The sequence below is a fragment of the Silurus aristotelis genome, assembly GCF_946808225.1.
Source record: "Silurus aristotelis genome assembly, chromosome: 24".
NCBI lineage: Eukaryota > Metazoa > Chordata > Actinopteri > Siluriformes > Siluridae > Silurus > Silurus aristotelis.
Window position 1 is genome coordinate 10,029,407 of NC_139597.1, and position 15,350 is coordinate 10,044,756.

The window sequence follows — 15,350 nt, forward strand, 5'->3', positions numbered from 1 at the left end:
ACCTCCTGCTCATATGTCCTGCTCTTTAAGATCTTGCACAATGCATGCTTTGTTGAACGCCTGCAGTCGACGCAAGTGTCCTTGGCAAAGACCACTGTCCGGAAACAAGAAAATACTATAATCACCTCATAAACTCTTACCTGAAAAATCCTCAGTGTGCACACTAATACTTTGGACACACTATGGCCTAGTTAAAATATTGGTAAAGCCAAACGAGGCCACTGCTAACCTTCATTTCAAACCGCTCTGTTCTTTCCAGGCTTTAAACAATTAAAGGACTGATTGGAGAGGTATAAGAAATGAACAATTGAGCATTGTGTAGGATGGGCAGCAGAACCAGGCAGGACTGGCCTCGAGTGAATCGGGTAGAAGTTGCCAGGCTGAACTGGGTTTGTCGCTCTGTTCTTATTTCAGTTTCTATCCCCTTATCATGTTGAAAAATAAGGATGGAGAACATAGCGAGTCTCTCGTGGAAAAGGTAAGGGGATCAGCTTGCTGGGTGGGGTTCAGACCTCAGGATGGAAAAGTACCTGTGGGAAAAGCAGGCAGATAAATGCTCATGTGTACTTTCAGTCAAGTCTCTCAAAGCAGCGCTGACCTCTGTAAACCCTGTAGTGTCAGCAGTGTTAATGGCTAACTGCCAGATCGAGCTGGTGAGAGTTTAACACTAGCGGAGAACATATTACATGCATTCATTGTGATGATAGGTGGTGGATTTGATATGTAATTGTAGCAGCAGCTTGGAAAATGTCTCCGGTCTCACTGTTGTGTTGGCACAACTGATCTGCTGTTTGTATAAGCCAGTCTGGGTCCTAATGCATTCATTTGTTTCTTGCTATGGGGAATTTCCTAATGAAATATTTGTTGTATGTACTTGTGTGTGGGAAAGCCATGCTAGTGTCTTTATGTATGGGGTGTGTGTATAATTAAATAGTGCTTTATCACTCTCCTGTCTCCTGTTTCATGTCATGCCCCTGACGAGGATAAAGCAGTTCTTGAAGATGAATGAAAAACAAACTTGTCTAACCTTGTTCCTTTGAGGCCGTGTTAATGTTCATGCGGTAGAGCGAGTTAGCATTTTGTGAAACATTGACAATGAAAAGTGACATATGAGTGGCTCAGAGTGGCCTTTCTCTCCATGTGAGTCACGGTTCCGTGTGTTTTAATCAAGGCTGTTGTGTTACACATCTCACTTGGTGAGTCAAGATCCCTTTTTATATGAAGCATAAATAAAAGGTTTTCTGCATGCATGCGTGTGAGACCGAGAGACCGTGTGTGTGAGTCATGGCTGTATGCTGTACGTGTCACGCTGTGTGGGCTTCAACATAGGCTGAGACCTTTTGCCAGCTAACCCAAAGTTATCCCTGTTTTCCTTAATATTATGGGTTACATAAGTGTTTTGGCAAAATGGGGCAAGATCATGTCATTATCACTGGTGATGCAGTATCTGACATTTCCAGACGTTTTCCATGTTTAGTTTCGTACGGTTGTTAAAGGAACGGACGGTTCAGGAAGGGTTAACAGTTTCCTGACTGCTATGTTCACAGTAGTAGTTAGCAGATCATGAGTATCTAGCACAAACCATTGCTTCATCCAACGGAAGTCTATTTTAGACGAGTGCGCACTTGCAGACTAAACATTTAAGGCTTTACGGCTATTGGAATAGAAGAAGACATCTCCAGTAAAGTGTGCCTAAAATAAGCAGCACGGAGTTAATCGTTAATCCGGAGCATATTTTCTTTAGCCAGATATGCAGAAAAATGACCTCGAGTACAGAACTTGTCATATCAGTATGCACACGGTTTTTTTTTATTTGTTGTTGATGATTACAGTGGATAATCATTAATGTTACGTATCATTTGCGTCATAAGACTAGAGTAAGACTGCCATTTTTAATATCACTTGATGGAGCAGAATGATTTGAGGGCCACTGTTCATTCAGATAATGTCATAAACAGAGGCACTATCTCTGTATGCTGTACTTTAATCCTCTCACAACATAGACGCCGCTCTCTTCCTGCCAGCTGCCATGCCATGAATAGTAACATCAGTTTACCCACACATCCAACAGACACCCGCCTCATGGGGAACATTATCACTGCTTCTGCAAAGCCTTAAGGCACGTTTTTCTGCCTGGAGAAGCCAGGGTCTGTTCTACTTCCTGGCCCCGCACTGTTGATTGGTCAGAGGGTAGGGTTTTGGAGAAGAGGCCTTGCTAAATCTTGTGAATGTAGAACTAGTGAGAGTTGTGGCAACAGGCTTTTACTGTGCAATTGATTTAAGCAGCGGAACGTTTTTTTTTATGTGTAAGAAAGATAAAGATGGGGTCAATGACATTCTTGTATCTTTTTCTTAAATTTTTTTAATAACAAGATTTGATTGATTAGCGCACTGTGATTGACCAGCATTCAACTCCGAGAGCTTGACTTTTGGAGTCTTAGTGTACAGCTTTGTTTTGTTTGTTTTAAATTTTTGCTTGAAGGTTCGAAATAGTTGATTAGTAAATAAATTTGTGATATTTTAGTACTAGGTTATTATAAAACTAGTTATAGTTTCATTCTTTCTCCTTTTCTGCACTGTGCAGCAGATCCAGTTTGCAGACCAGAAGCAGGAGTTCAACAAACGGCCCACCAAGATCGGACGCCGCTCTCTGTCTCGCTCCATCTCTCAGTCGTCTACAGACAGCTACAGCTCAGGTACAAAATCATACACCGACACACTCATTCAGCCATTACATATAGCTGACATTTATAATTTCAGGAGTAGCACGGCCAGGGGTTTCTCGGGAGATCTTGCTTGTGTGTTGGTCTCAGTTTAGGGGAAAGCGTTTTGTCAGATCTTCAGGTTGATCTCTGAGAGAACAGGATAACAATTAGAAGTAAAATACGCTCTCATTACAGACCATTAGTAGTCTAAGTGGATTTTTGGATCATGCACTGTTCCTTTTCTCACCAGCTGCCTCCTACACTGATAGCTCAGATGATGAGACATCACCTCGAGACAAGCAGCAGAAGAACTCCAAAGGCAATGGAGATTTCTGCATTAAGAACATCAAGCAGGCCGAGTTTGGTCGCAGAGAGATCGAAATTGCTGAGCAAGGTATAAACCACTTTAGTCTGTATTGTATTCAACAGCATCTGAGCTGGTGGTTATTATTTATATATATATTATTATTTATACTTTTATGTGTATGTGTCTGTGGGTGGAGTGGTACATGCTGTGCTCTTCCTTGGCTGCTGAGGGGCCCATATGTTCAGTGTGCACTGACAGACTACATGGTGCTTCCTACTTCACCCCTAATAACCAGAGTTTTCTGCTCACTCATAATCTCCTCTCCTCTCTGTATTTCTCATTTATTGGTTAAAAGCACAACCAAGTAGCAACTATGCTGACATGTTTCGTTCATTACTCCCAACTCTACAGAGATGCCTGCTCTCATGGCTCTGAGGAAAAGAGCTCAGGGAGAAAAGCCCCTGGCTGGAGCTAAAGTCGTAGGCTGCACTCACATCACTGCTCAGACTGCTGTAAGTAGTCCGTACCTTTTAACCACAAGTGTATACACTTTTTGATATTTGAAGTCCTTTATGTTTGCATATTTTCAGGTGCTGATGGAGACTCTGTCTGCATTGGGTGCTCAGTGCAGGTGGGCTGCCTGTAACATCTATTCCACCCAGAATGAGGTGGCAGCTGCCCTGGCTGAAGGAGGTCAGTGTACTCCGGTCCCTTTTTTTTTCACATTCAGCTGTGTGTTGTTTTGCCATTCTCTCTGACTCCGTCATCTCTTTGGCAGGCTTCTCTGTGTTTGCCTGGAAAGGTGAGTCTGAGGATGATTTCTGGTGGTGCATCGATCGCTGTGTGAACGTTGAGGGTTGGCAACCCAACATGGTGAGAGGGGAACCTGCAGGTTGTCTGCTTACCTGTATACCGGGTTTTATAGACTATTTCCTCCGATTTATAAAGCCTCCAAACTGTTCATTTGTCAAATCTGCTTTAGATTCTGGATGATGGTGGAGATCTGACACACTGGATCTATAAGAAATACCCCAACATGTTCAAGAAGATCAAAGGCATTGTCGAGGAAAGTGTGACTGGAGTTCACAGGTGAGCAGTTATTTAAAATTAAATACAAATCTTATTTTCTTTCTACTTTTGCTTCAAAGTCTTACTGGTGGTGTCCTTCAATGTCAGTGGTCCCCGGCTGGAAAACTGTGTCTGCCATCTAGTGGCTGGAAACGGGAATAGCTACACTTGTTGTACAGTACATAATGTACTATTACTGAAAAGGTTATAGAGGACTGAGGTTTTTGAAATATGAGATTAGAGTTCTACTGTTTCCTGAAGCTTTGTACTGTTTTAGACATAGGTCTTCTCACATTTCTCTTTTCTTCTGATTCATGTAAAAAGAACCACATAAGCACTTTGCACTGGCAAGATTCTAGCTTTTTATGCCTTTCCGATACTGCATGGTTTTGTTTAATCTCTGCAGCAGATTCTTGTATTTAGTTGTCATGATTCTTGAATTTTTATTTTTTTATTTTTTGTAATATGCATGGTGGTTGATGTGGGAAATTTCTATTTAAATTAAACCTTAAATTGGTTTCTATATGCCACTTATACCTAATTTGATCTTCCACTAATGCAAAAATGTGAGTGAGTGTGAGTTTCAGTCAGCTTGTCAGCAAGTGTTAATAAATCAGTAGACGGTTATTAAATGTTAACAGGTTTTAAAATAATTTTGTGTAAGTGACAACTGACTACTGCATCATGAAAAGTTGAAAGCTTTGCTAGATTTTTACCCAAACTGTTAGAATCAACATATTTTAATGTATTTTTTTATTATGCATTGTGTACAAACATTCAGAAAAGACCGATTACACAACAATTACAATGTATTAGGTTGCTCAGCTTATTCTCACGTGACATTGGTTTGTTTCCAGGTGTAAAAAAATAAAGCAAAAAATAATGAGACCGGTGAAACCTATAATTTTGACAGAATGTCTGTGGTCTGGTAGCAATCACAGTGTTGTAACATAATTGCTGTTTTTGCCTAGTTAAACCTTAGTTAAACATTATTTACACTCTAGAGATTGTTTGGTTCATGAAGCGACATGCTGTAGTTATCATGTGTAAATATAGTTTTCTGTTTTTTCCTTATCTCTAGGCTGTACCAACTGTCAAAGGCTGGCAAATTGTGTGTACCTGCTATGAATGTCAATGACTCTGTCACCAAGCAAAAATTTGACAACCTCTACTGCTGCCGTGAGTCCATTCTGGATGGGTAAGTCAATGGCTTCTGGCTGGAAAACATTTAAATAATCAATGTTTCTAATAATATTTAAACATTGTTCTCTTACTAATAATGCATTATTACATCTATTAATCATTTTCATTTCCATATCTGATATTTGTATTCCTTTGTGTGTTCCTTTAGTCTGAAGAGGACCACAGATGTGATGTTTGGAGGGAAACAAGTGGTGGTGTGTGGTTACGGAGAGGTGAGCACCAACCACAACCCCACTGACATCCTCTGGCATTATATATCTGCACATTATATTATATACTCAATATGGAAAAAGTATTGAGACTTTTCCAGCCATATGCGGTTCTTCTTCAGACTGTTCGCACAAAGTCAGAGGCACCAAACTGCATAGGATGCCTTTGGATGTTTTCCCTTTACTTAAAACTAAGAGACCCAAATATGTTAGCACAAAGCCAGCTCCATGAAAATATGGTTTACAGAGGTTAGAGTGGAATATCTGAGTGGCGTGCGAAAGAACTTTGACCTCAACCTTAGTGAACACCTTTGGGATGAATTAGCCTCCTCTCCCTACATCAGTACCTGACTTTATTAATGCCCTTATGGCTGATTGAGCCCAAATCTTCACAAGCTGGAACATCTTCCTCATTAGAGTGGAGGTTATTATAATGGCAAATGTTGATTAAATGTTCATTAAGCATGCATGAATCTTATGGTCAGGTATCCACAAACCTTCATCTATATTGTATATAATGTTTGTAAATATGTACATCGGGAGTTGCGTAACTTTTTCCTAGTTAATTAGTAATTAAAAATGAAAGAATAAAAAAAAAAAAAAAAGGAAAAAAAAAAAGAGTAAATTAAAGAACATCTTAAATCACACTTATGTTAAAAGTCAGTAGGCCACAAATTGTTTTTCCAGCTTTAAGATTTTTCCACCGAGTGATTTATTTGTGGCATCTAGTATAAATTGGAGTTTGCTTATTTTTCATTGTTACCTGAACAGAAAGTTTTCTACGCATTACTATAGAAACGAGCTTCATCCTTTGTAAAATATTTGCTGATTTATGTTCATTCAGCCTGTGAATCTTCACTGTCTGCCTTTTTACTGTTTTTATTAACCAGTTATTAGTGACTGTGTTAGCCCACTAGTTAACTGGATAATGCAACTCGTACTACACACACTGTCATGAGAGGAGTTTAAATCAGTTATGATTGTTGCTTTTGCTACAAATCCCAGTATTGCCACTAGGTGGTGGCATGCTTTTACCAACTATTTCGTTAAATGTCCGTCAGTGTGTTATACAGCCTGATTTATTTTTTATTTATTTTTTGTTTAGGTTGGAAAGGGCTGCTGTGCTGCTTTGAAGGCAATGGGCGCCGTTGTGTATGTCACAGAAATTGACCCCATTTGTGCTTTGCAGGCCTGGTAAGCTTCTGTTTATGAAAGGTGGGGGGGGTCTAGTGGGGGGTTAATGTATTTTGATTCTGACTAGTGGGAAAGGAGATTGTGTATTTTTATCCTCTCCACACACACACACACATTCACACTGTTAATTATAGAACAGATATCAATTATGTTAAACATAATTGATACCTGTTCTATTATCAACAGTGTCTTGATCACTCGTTTCATCACATCTTTGTCTCTTTGATTTCTCAGCATGGATGGCTTCAAGCTGGTCAAACTGAATGAGGTTATCAGACAAGTGGACATTGTTATCACCTGCACAGGTTTGTGGTCCTCACACTTCTGTACATATGTATACTCAAAATCTATTTTAATAGGAACATCTGTACACCTGCCTGTTTTATACAGTTATCCATACAAAACCAAGAATGTGCTTTTAGACTGTAATTAATATAAACAGTTTGCGATGAACACTTTTGCCTTCAAGCGTTCATCAGTGAACAGTTTGGTGTTAGTCAATGTGGATGGGTTCCCTTTTGAGTATGGTTCCTCTCAAGGTTTCTTCCTCATACTGTCTCAGGAAGTTTTATAAACATATAGAGACTAATTTTTAATTCTAAAATGTATAATTGCAATTGGACTTCATGTTTAAGTTACTTTGGGACGAAAGCTATATACAAATTGAATTGAACTGGACTGTCGGCCAATTATATGGCAGTAGCACAGTGCACAAAATCATGCACATACAGGTCCAGAGCTTTAGTTCATATCAAACATAATGAGGAAATGTAGTGATCTCTGTGATTTAAGCTTGGCCTGGTTGTTACTGCCAGATGGACTGGCATGAATATTTCATGTACTGCTGATCTCCTGTGGGGTTTTTTTCCCCTCACACATAACAGTCTCTGGAGTTTACACAGAATGGTGTGAGAAAAAAAAAACATTGAGTGAGTGACAGTTCTGTGGGTGTAAGTGCTTTGTTGGCAAGAGAGATCAGAGGAAAATGCCTGAATTGGTTCAAGCTGCCAGGAAAGATATAGTAAATCACACAAGCTCGTTACAACCACGGTGAACAGAAAAGCATCTCAGCATGAATACAACACTGAACCTTGAGTTGGATGGGCTGTGTTGGGTTCCAATCAGTCAGGAGCAGCGATCTGAGGCTGTCAATGTTTACAGTGTCAACCACATTAGACAGTTTAATATGAGAAAATCAGCATTAAAAAAAAAATTTATTTACCAAACAAAATGTGCTTTGACCTGATTATCAGCTGGACAGCCTGCAGATTTCTTAGAACCAACTAATATTCCAAAAACCTTTTTATAGGCTCTTTTTAATTTTATTGTCTTATTTTATTATTGATTTATTTCCGCAAAGCATTTTTTAGCGAGGTATTTAACCACTTTTTTTTATTTTTTATTTTTTTTTATGTAATAGCTGCTTAGTAAATTTAATAATGTGCTATTAATGTGCTCCTAAAATGACAATGCAGATTTATTTTTTTTTGTTGCCATAAGTCTGCAATAAATAATTCTGTTTAAATGTACAAAGCAGAAGCAACCAATGATTCAATGATTGTTCTGTTTCTCTTAGGGAACAAGAATGTGGTGGTGAGAGAAAACCTGGACCGTATGAAGAACGGCTGCATCGTCTGCAACATGGGGCACTCCAACACTGAGATCGATGTGGTAAGCAAACAATGACCTCAAGCCCTGTGTGACTGAATGGCTAACAGCTTTCTGTACTAGTGTAAAAACAAATAGTACTATGTTAATGTGTGTCTTATCCCATTTGTAAATTCATTCATGTGATGGTTGGTTTTGTGTGTTTTAGGCCAGTCTGAGGACCCCTGAGCTGACCTGGGAGCGTGTGAGATCACAGGTGGACCATGTGATTTGGCCTGATGGCAAGAGAATAGTGTTACTGGCAGAGGTGAGGTTATAACCAAGATTACTTGATCTTCCTTTCTACTCCTGTAGAAAACACACAAGATGTTGAAATTTATATATAATTGGTACATGCCAGTATGATAAGACTGGGGGGAAAAAAGATTCTACTGGTATAAATTTATTTTTTAATTATCTCGATCACAGTTTGCCCATAAAGACAACATTGTTTAGTTGTGGGTCTGTGAGCAATGTTTATCCTGGCAGCTTTCATTATGCTTTTAGTAGTGTACCAGAGATTAAAAGAGCAAATCAATATAACATCATTATTACAGTGATTTTACATATGAATCTTATGAATCAAATAAAAATCAGGCATTCATATTGAGTTATCACATGGTACAGCAGAGAAAATAAGGTTTTGTGAATTTCACATGTTTCAAAAGAAAGAAATTAGATATGGAAATCGTATTTATTTTTAATAATTGTTTTTAAATAAGCGAGTTATATAGAAATATTTTTGTATATAAAAAGTGATCGCTATATTTGTTCTATATACTGTTATATTTGTCATCCTCAACATATAGATGTCATATGTATTGTAGCTCATTTCAGTCCAAAAATGTATTTATCTCAATGCACGTGTGTTCATTTAGGGTCGTCTTCTCAACCTAAGCTGTTCTACTGTACCCACATTCGTCCTGTCAATCACAGCTACAACCCAGGTGGGAAACACAGAGCAGCTACACTTACATTAAAGCGCTCCACTTTCAATTAGAGATGATGTTGCTTGCTTATTCATAGGCAGTACGTTGTCCTCAGTGTGTGCATGCATGCACTCACGTGTATGCCCATGCATACAACCATCACTGTTGTCATGGTGACAAAGTTCTGTCTCCTCCCCCAGGCTCTGGCTCTGATAGAGCTGTACAATGCTCCAGAGGGCCGCTACAAACAGGATGTTTACCTGCTGCCCAAAAAGATGGGTAAGATGCACGTTTTTTTTATTATTATTATTATTATATATTATACATATAAATATAATTAACTAGCCATTGTTGAATCAGACCTACTGTTGAGCGACCTGGTATTTTGCCCACGTTTGTGAATTTTTTTTTTTTTCCTGCCGTGTTGCGTGTAGTCATGAGGGATTTGTCGGTTTGTCAGCAGACTGTACTGTGCTGAATGATTAAGCATGTGTGCCATCTCCTGCTTGGAGCATAACCATGTGTGTCCCAGTACAGGCTTTTGCAAAGAGATCTGAATATAGGTCAGCCTGTCAGAGACTGCTGCTAGTGCTCACTGCACCATTTGCTCTCACTTGTTCTATCTAACCATCCCTCAAACCCCGTACTTTAGCACCTCTACAGTAAACACTTGAACTAAAAATTTACTTTAGGGAGCTGTGAGTAATTGCATGAGAAGGAAGCGGTTTCATTTCCAAGAGAAATATCCGGAAGGTTATTAGTAAAATGGCGGAAATTAGGCATTCATCACATTAACTCTCCTTGATTGAAACTTAGGTGGTTTTCTTTCTGTATTCTTTGTTACTCATCCTAAGCACAGTAGACACCAGCACATATTACGCTGAGATTATTGAAAAAAAGATGCACATTTTTTTGGTTCTTGCATTTAAACACGAAGCTGCACACAATGTGTGTTTCTTTTTTTTTTTTTACTGCATTTTTTTGTGACTTCATGTGTATGTCTGGTTTAGATGAGTATGTGGCCAGTCTTCACCTGCCCACGTTTGATGCCCACCTCACTGAACTGAGTGATGAGCAGGCCAAGTATCTCGGCCTAAACAAAAACGGACCCTTCAAGCCAAATTACTACAGGCAAGTACGCCTTACAGAGTTCTTCTTCCTGTATTGTTCGCTCTTGATTTCTCTGTACCAAATCATTTATACATTACATAATATAAAATAACCAACCTATATTAATCTCTGTTGCAGGTATTAAAGCACCTCGCCAATGGAAAATCGAGATTAAAGAACAGCCAGACTCATCAATCCAGGGGAAGCTGGGGTTCAAGCCTCGCTGTCGGGGAGGGGGGGATTCTGATTTGCTGGAGCCTTGGGCATGACTTGCAATGACAGCAGCAGTTTTTATTTATTTTCTGCTACAAATAGCACAACTCTAATTCTTTTATGAGCTGCTACTGCTAGTGGCCCATCATCTAGCATAATGTTTATTAAGATTTCATCCTTTTATTCTCTTTCGATTTATGTGTTAGGTGTATGTAATCCATTTAGAGATTCTTTTGTTTAATGTTGGCTACGCTGATTTGACAAAGCTAAAAAATACCATTTTTGACCTTCAATTGATTGTTGGACATGCCATTTGTCCTGTCGTCTTTACTTTCTACTTCTTGTGGGTTGGGATATGGTTATGGCTGCGTCCAAGGGACCCAATTATAGATGAACATACAATTTCATTTTATCTTTGAAAAGTTCCTTTTTTTTTTTTTTTTTTTAAGCAATTGATTTTTACTAAAATTTTAGTCTTTTCCATTTTTAATCGTAACAAGATAGTCCAATTTTTCCTGCATACTGATAAATGTTGGGGCAGAGCCTCTTTACCCCATGGTCATCACACCTGTGGGCATTTTATTTCAGTGGCCAGATTCAGTGCGTCTCCCAAAGAGGTTTTGCAGTTTTGGTATTGAAATGAAGCCAGTATTAAGTTTTAAAATATTCCCTCTATCGATCATCTGATTTTCTTAACCACATTGTTATTGCAAATGCTTTCAGGCTGTATGATCCTTCACAGGGGTGTATATTTAAATATTTATACAGAAAACTACGATTTTTCTATCTTCTACTTTCTGTTTCTGTTCCCATGAAATCATCCTGTATTAATATAGATATAAGCAAATTAAATGTTCTATCACATTTTAGTGTAATGTTAAATGTACTGAAGCGTTCAATTTATATACTGTGAAGTAAAGATTATTTTGATGAAATACCAAATGTATAGTCAGGCCGGTACAAAGTTCCACAGACAAGCCTGTAAGGATTTGTGTAAAATGGGAGGGATTGGGTGAAAGCAAGAGTGACTTCCGTGCACATTTCAGTGTTTTAAGGGGTGTTTGGAACAAAACTGCCTTGACTTAATGGCTTACTATAATGGGACAAACTCCGTCCCTTTATTTCACTGCACTTTTAAAATGACAGGTGACCCTTCATCTTTGATCAACTCTGTGTTGCTTTTTATAAAAGGAGTAATTGCTTCTTAGTACTCTACAAAGCTGTGCTTCCTGTGCCACTTTCTTCATTTACCGCAGAGCAAAATAGTTTATCGAGACCAACAATACACAAGTCTTAGATTTTAGTGTTAAAATGTAAAATCCACACATCTCTACTATTCAAATAGCTGGTTTTATTCTCACTCTAACAGTGTTAAGCAGGTCTCACGTCACTTGTTCTCCTGAGGTGTTGCCAAGCGCCGCATTACTACACTGCAACACCTACAACTTCACTAAATCCCTCAGAAGTCACTCTAATGTAGTATTTTATGCCCCAAATACACTTCGTGTTGGATTTATGTACCGAAGCCCTATACATACCTATACTGTATCATCATGTTTGATTTAATGGCCCAACTGTCTGTCAGTTTCTCCATCTGTCTGTGTTTATGCGACAACCCTTGTTCTGACCTTAATGTGTCTTTTACCTTTTCATTTAATTTCTGTAAAAAAAAGTTTTTACTGCCTGTGTGTGGGTGTGCATATAATTGCATGTGTTTGAGGGGGCTCGTGAGTTGTTTTTGTTTTTGTTTCTTTGTTTTGTTTTGTTTTCTCCCAAGGTCAGTTTTGTCGCAGTGTTGCTGTTGACTCAGGATCCAAGCCTCTGTAAGGCTGACATGATGAGTGGTTCCTTCAGCAGCATGTGCAGCGAGTTAACACCAGCATCTCGTATAGAAACGAGCTTAGTAGGAACTAAATCAGATCCACTCCTGTATTTATTGTATTCAGTACAAATAAGAGAATCTTTAATGTTACTTTGTTAAAACAATGTTGAAATATTTCAAATTGATGGTAGATGAGCAATAATCAATATGTATCCTGAAAGAATAAAATAAAAGTCATAAAAAAAAAATGGATCAGAGAAAAATGTTAGGTGGTTTGTTTTGCGCTGATGTGCGAAAGCCTAGTTCGAATTGTACATCAGGTGACTTGTGCATGATATTTATAATGGTATAAATAATATTGTGTTGGTCCCCCTTTTGCTGCCAAAACAGTATTAACAGATCATTACCTTCAGCAATTTGAGCTACAGTTGCTTGTCTTTTGGATCGGACCACACGGGCCAGCCTTCGCTCCTCACATCAATCAATGGAGCCTCTGCCACCTTATGACCCTGTCACCGGTTTACACTGATACTGACCATTGCAGACTGGGAACAGCCCACAAGAGCTGCAGTTTTGGAGATGCTCTGACCCAGTCATCTAGACATCACAATTTGGCCCATGTCAAACTCGAGCACAAAATGCTCACTTACTGCCTAATGTATTCCCCCCGTCTAACAAGTGTTATTCACTTAGCAGTCATAATGTCATGCCTGGGGGGTGTACATCTGTAAAGGTTACACTTCCATTTTTCAAGCTTGTGTCTAATCATTCTTCAGATTCCTTACTTTAGAGGCAAAAGAATGTGCTCCCAGCTTGCTTGTGGAGTGGATACTCCATGAACTGAGTTCACAAAGTCCAGGCTTGATCATGTAAGTCTCAGTGTGTCCCACTACAATCCTGTTAACGGTAACTGAAGTTGAGATCGAGGCTCAAAATATTTATTCATCTCAACAGAGATGGCAAAAGTACACACATCCTTCACTTAAGTAGAAGTACAGATGCTCATGTTTTAAAAGACCGGTTAAAGTATTGTCTTTTTTTTTTTTTTTTTACTCAATTCAAAGTAAAGAAGTTTGTGCTCTGACCTGTAATTAAGTAAAAAGTAGCCATTACTACTTGTTTTTCTGTAACGCTGGTAAATTGGTGCCAAGTCATTAATATTAGGGCTGTCAATCGATTAAAATATTTAATCGCATGATTGTCATGAGATAACTCACGATTAATTAACACAACTTAATCGCACATTTTTATCTGTTCTAAATGTACCTTAAATTAATACTTTTTTAAAAAAATGTATACGCTAAACATGGTAATGGAAAAATCTTGAAGATTTATGCAATGTATGTTTATTATTTGTGAAACCAAACTCAACATAAAGCATGAAGACAAAATATTCTTGTAAACGTTTAAAAGTAATTATGGTGTTTTAAATTACGTTAATTATCAAACTTTTCTATGTTTCTATACGGGACGGTAATGAGGTGATAGCGAAAAGACTGTACCTCTTATCATTTCATACGGATTACATAATCAGTGGATATTTGAAGTCGATGTGAATTGGTTTATTAAAAAGCTTATTTAAAAAAACATTCTATACATATATTTATTATGTATGTGAGGCAATTGTTCACTGAGATTTAGGTTGTTTTATTTGTGTGTCTGCAGAGATGACTGAGGTGGCAGAGAGCGCCCCCTGTCTATTGTCATTATTTTTCTAATGTTGTTATGAGTGTGTACAAATGGAAATAGATTCTTTACAGATTCGAATGATGTATTGCTCTTATCTGTACGATCAAAAAAGACAGAGTAAAGTTTGTTTCAGCGTTATGACGAAAGATGCCACAAAATGCGCTGGTGCGTTTGTCGACCTCAGAGGGTTAATTGTCGGATGTGAGCGTCATGGCGTATTTTGGTGCTGATTTGAGGCTTCAGGCGCTTCAGTAAAACAAATGTTTACTGATTTATTTATTTTTTTTTGTTTGGGTTTATTATTTATTATATTTGAGTAAAGATTATTTATATTATTTTATTTAATAAAAAATGGTCAAACCGAAATGCACGCTGCATTAATCGCACATTAATAAAACCAGTGGCGTTAAAATTAATTAGCATTTTGACAGCCTTAATTTAATATATAAACACACATCAAGTCAAACATTTTGTTACTCAATGAATGTATCCAGGCTGAACAGCCACCATATAGAACACAAGCAGGAAAAGATGATGATGATCAGGTGATCAGGAATGTTTCTGTTCTCACTCATGTTTACATCACTGACTCCCTTTGTCTCATCCACGTTAACCCCATACTTCCTACTGCCTTCTGCCACGCTCGTTGTTCACTTCGTAATCTGGCCTGCGTCTGTGGTGTGTGAGAGCCAGGAAATAATACACCAGTGGATTGAAAAATCTGCGCAATGACAGGAAATAGGTTGATGGACTGAAAACGGCGTGCACCAAATGGATTATAACTAAAGTAATTAGCCTGTTTTAAAAATTGAGGAAGTCGCAAGTACAGATTTATGTTGTATATAAATAGTGAAGTAAAGTACTGATACCAGAAAAATCTACTTAAGTACTTTAACGAAGTATTTGTACTTCGTTAGTTCCAACCTCTGCTAAGTGACTTTACTAAAATCAAGTGGAACATCTTCCCAGAAGAGTGGAGGTTATTATACCAGAAAATGGGGACTAAATATGAAAAGGGATGTTCAAAAAGCACATAAATGTATGAAGTGATCAATTGCTTCAGTAAAAAAAACCACCACCTTAGGTTACATCTCAGTCTATTGTGGAGTACATGTGTATTAAGATGGAATTACCAGCACGTTTGGTTTCATTCTACATCCTCCTTAGCTATTTGCTCCTTACTAACAATGAGTGTATGTATAAATATAGTCTGATCATGTGAAAATGTCCTTAAAAATACTGTACATTAGACAT

General features: G+C 38.2%; 1 protein-coding gene across 2 annotated transcripts in view; it reads left to right on the top strand.

The window, feature by feature from the left end:
• ahcyl2b (adenosylhomocysteinase like 2b) overlaps positions 1–12,655 on the top strand; it is a 35,084-nt gene extending 22,429 nt beyond the window's left edge. Inside the window, exons 2-17 of one of the 2 annotated variants that reach the window (XM_083528465.1) lie at positions 2,588–2,696; positions 2,956–3,099; positions 3,424–3,524; positions 3,603–3,705; positions 3,791–3,885; positions 3,995–4,101; positions 5,162–5,278; positions 5,432–5,495; positions 6,598–6,686; positions 6,921–6,991; positions 8,263–8,357; positions 8,503–8,601; positions 9,212–9,280; positions 9,463–9,541; positions 10,273–10,393; positions 10,511–12,655. In XM_083528465.1, the coding sequence (XP_083384591.1) occupies positions 2,588–2,696; positions 2,956–3,099; positions 3,424–3,524; positions 3,603–3,705; positions 3,791–3,885; positions 3,995–4,101; positions 5,162–5,278; positions 5,432–5,495; positions 6,598–6,686; positions 6,921–6,991; positions 8,263–8,357; positions 8,503–8,601; positions 9,212–9,280; positions 9,463–9,541; positions 10,273–10,393; positions 10,511–10,517 (1,470 nt within the window). In that variant the 3' untranslated portion in view covers positions 10,518–12,655. Of the gene's footprint in view, positions 1–2,584; positions 2,697–2,955; positions 3,100–3,423; positions 3,525–3,602; positions 3,706–3,790; positions 3,886–3,994; positions 4,102–5,161; positions 5,279–5,431; positions 5,496–6,597; positions 6,687–6,920; positions 6,992–8,262; positions 8,358–8,502; positions 8,602–9,211; positions 9,281–9,462; positions 9,542–10,272; positions 10,394–10,510 lie in introns of both variants that reach the window. The other variant, XM_083528464.1, reaches the window with a different exon arrangement.
• Positions 12,656–15,350: the final 2,695 nt, after the last annotated feature.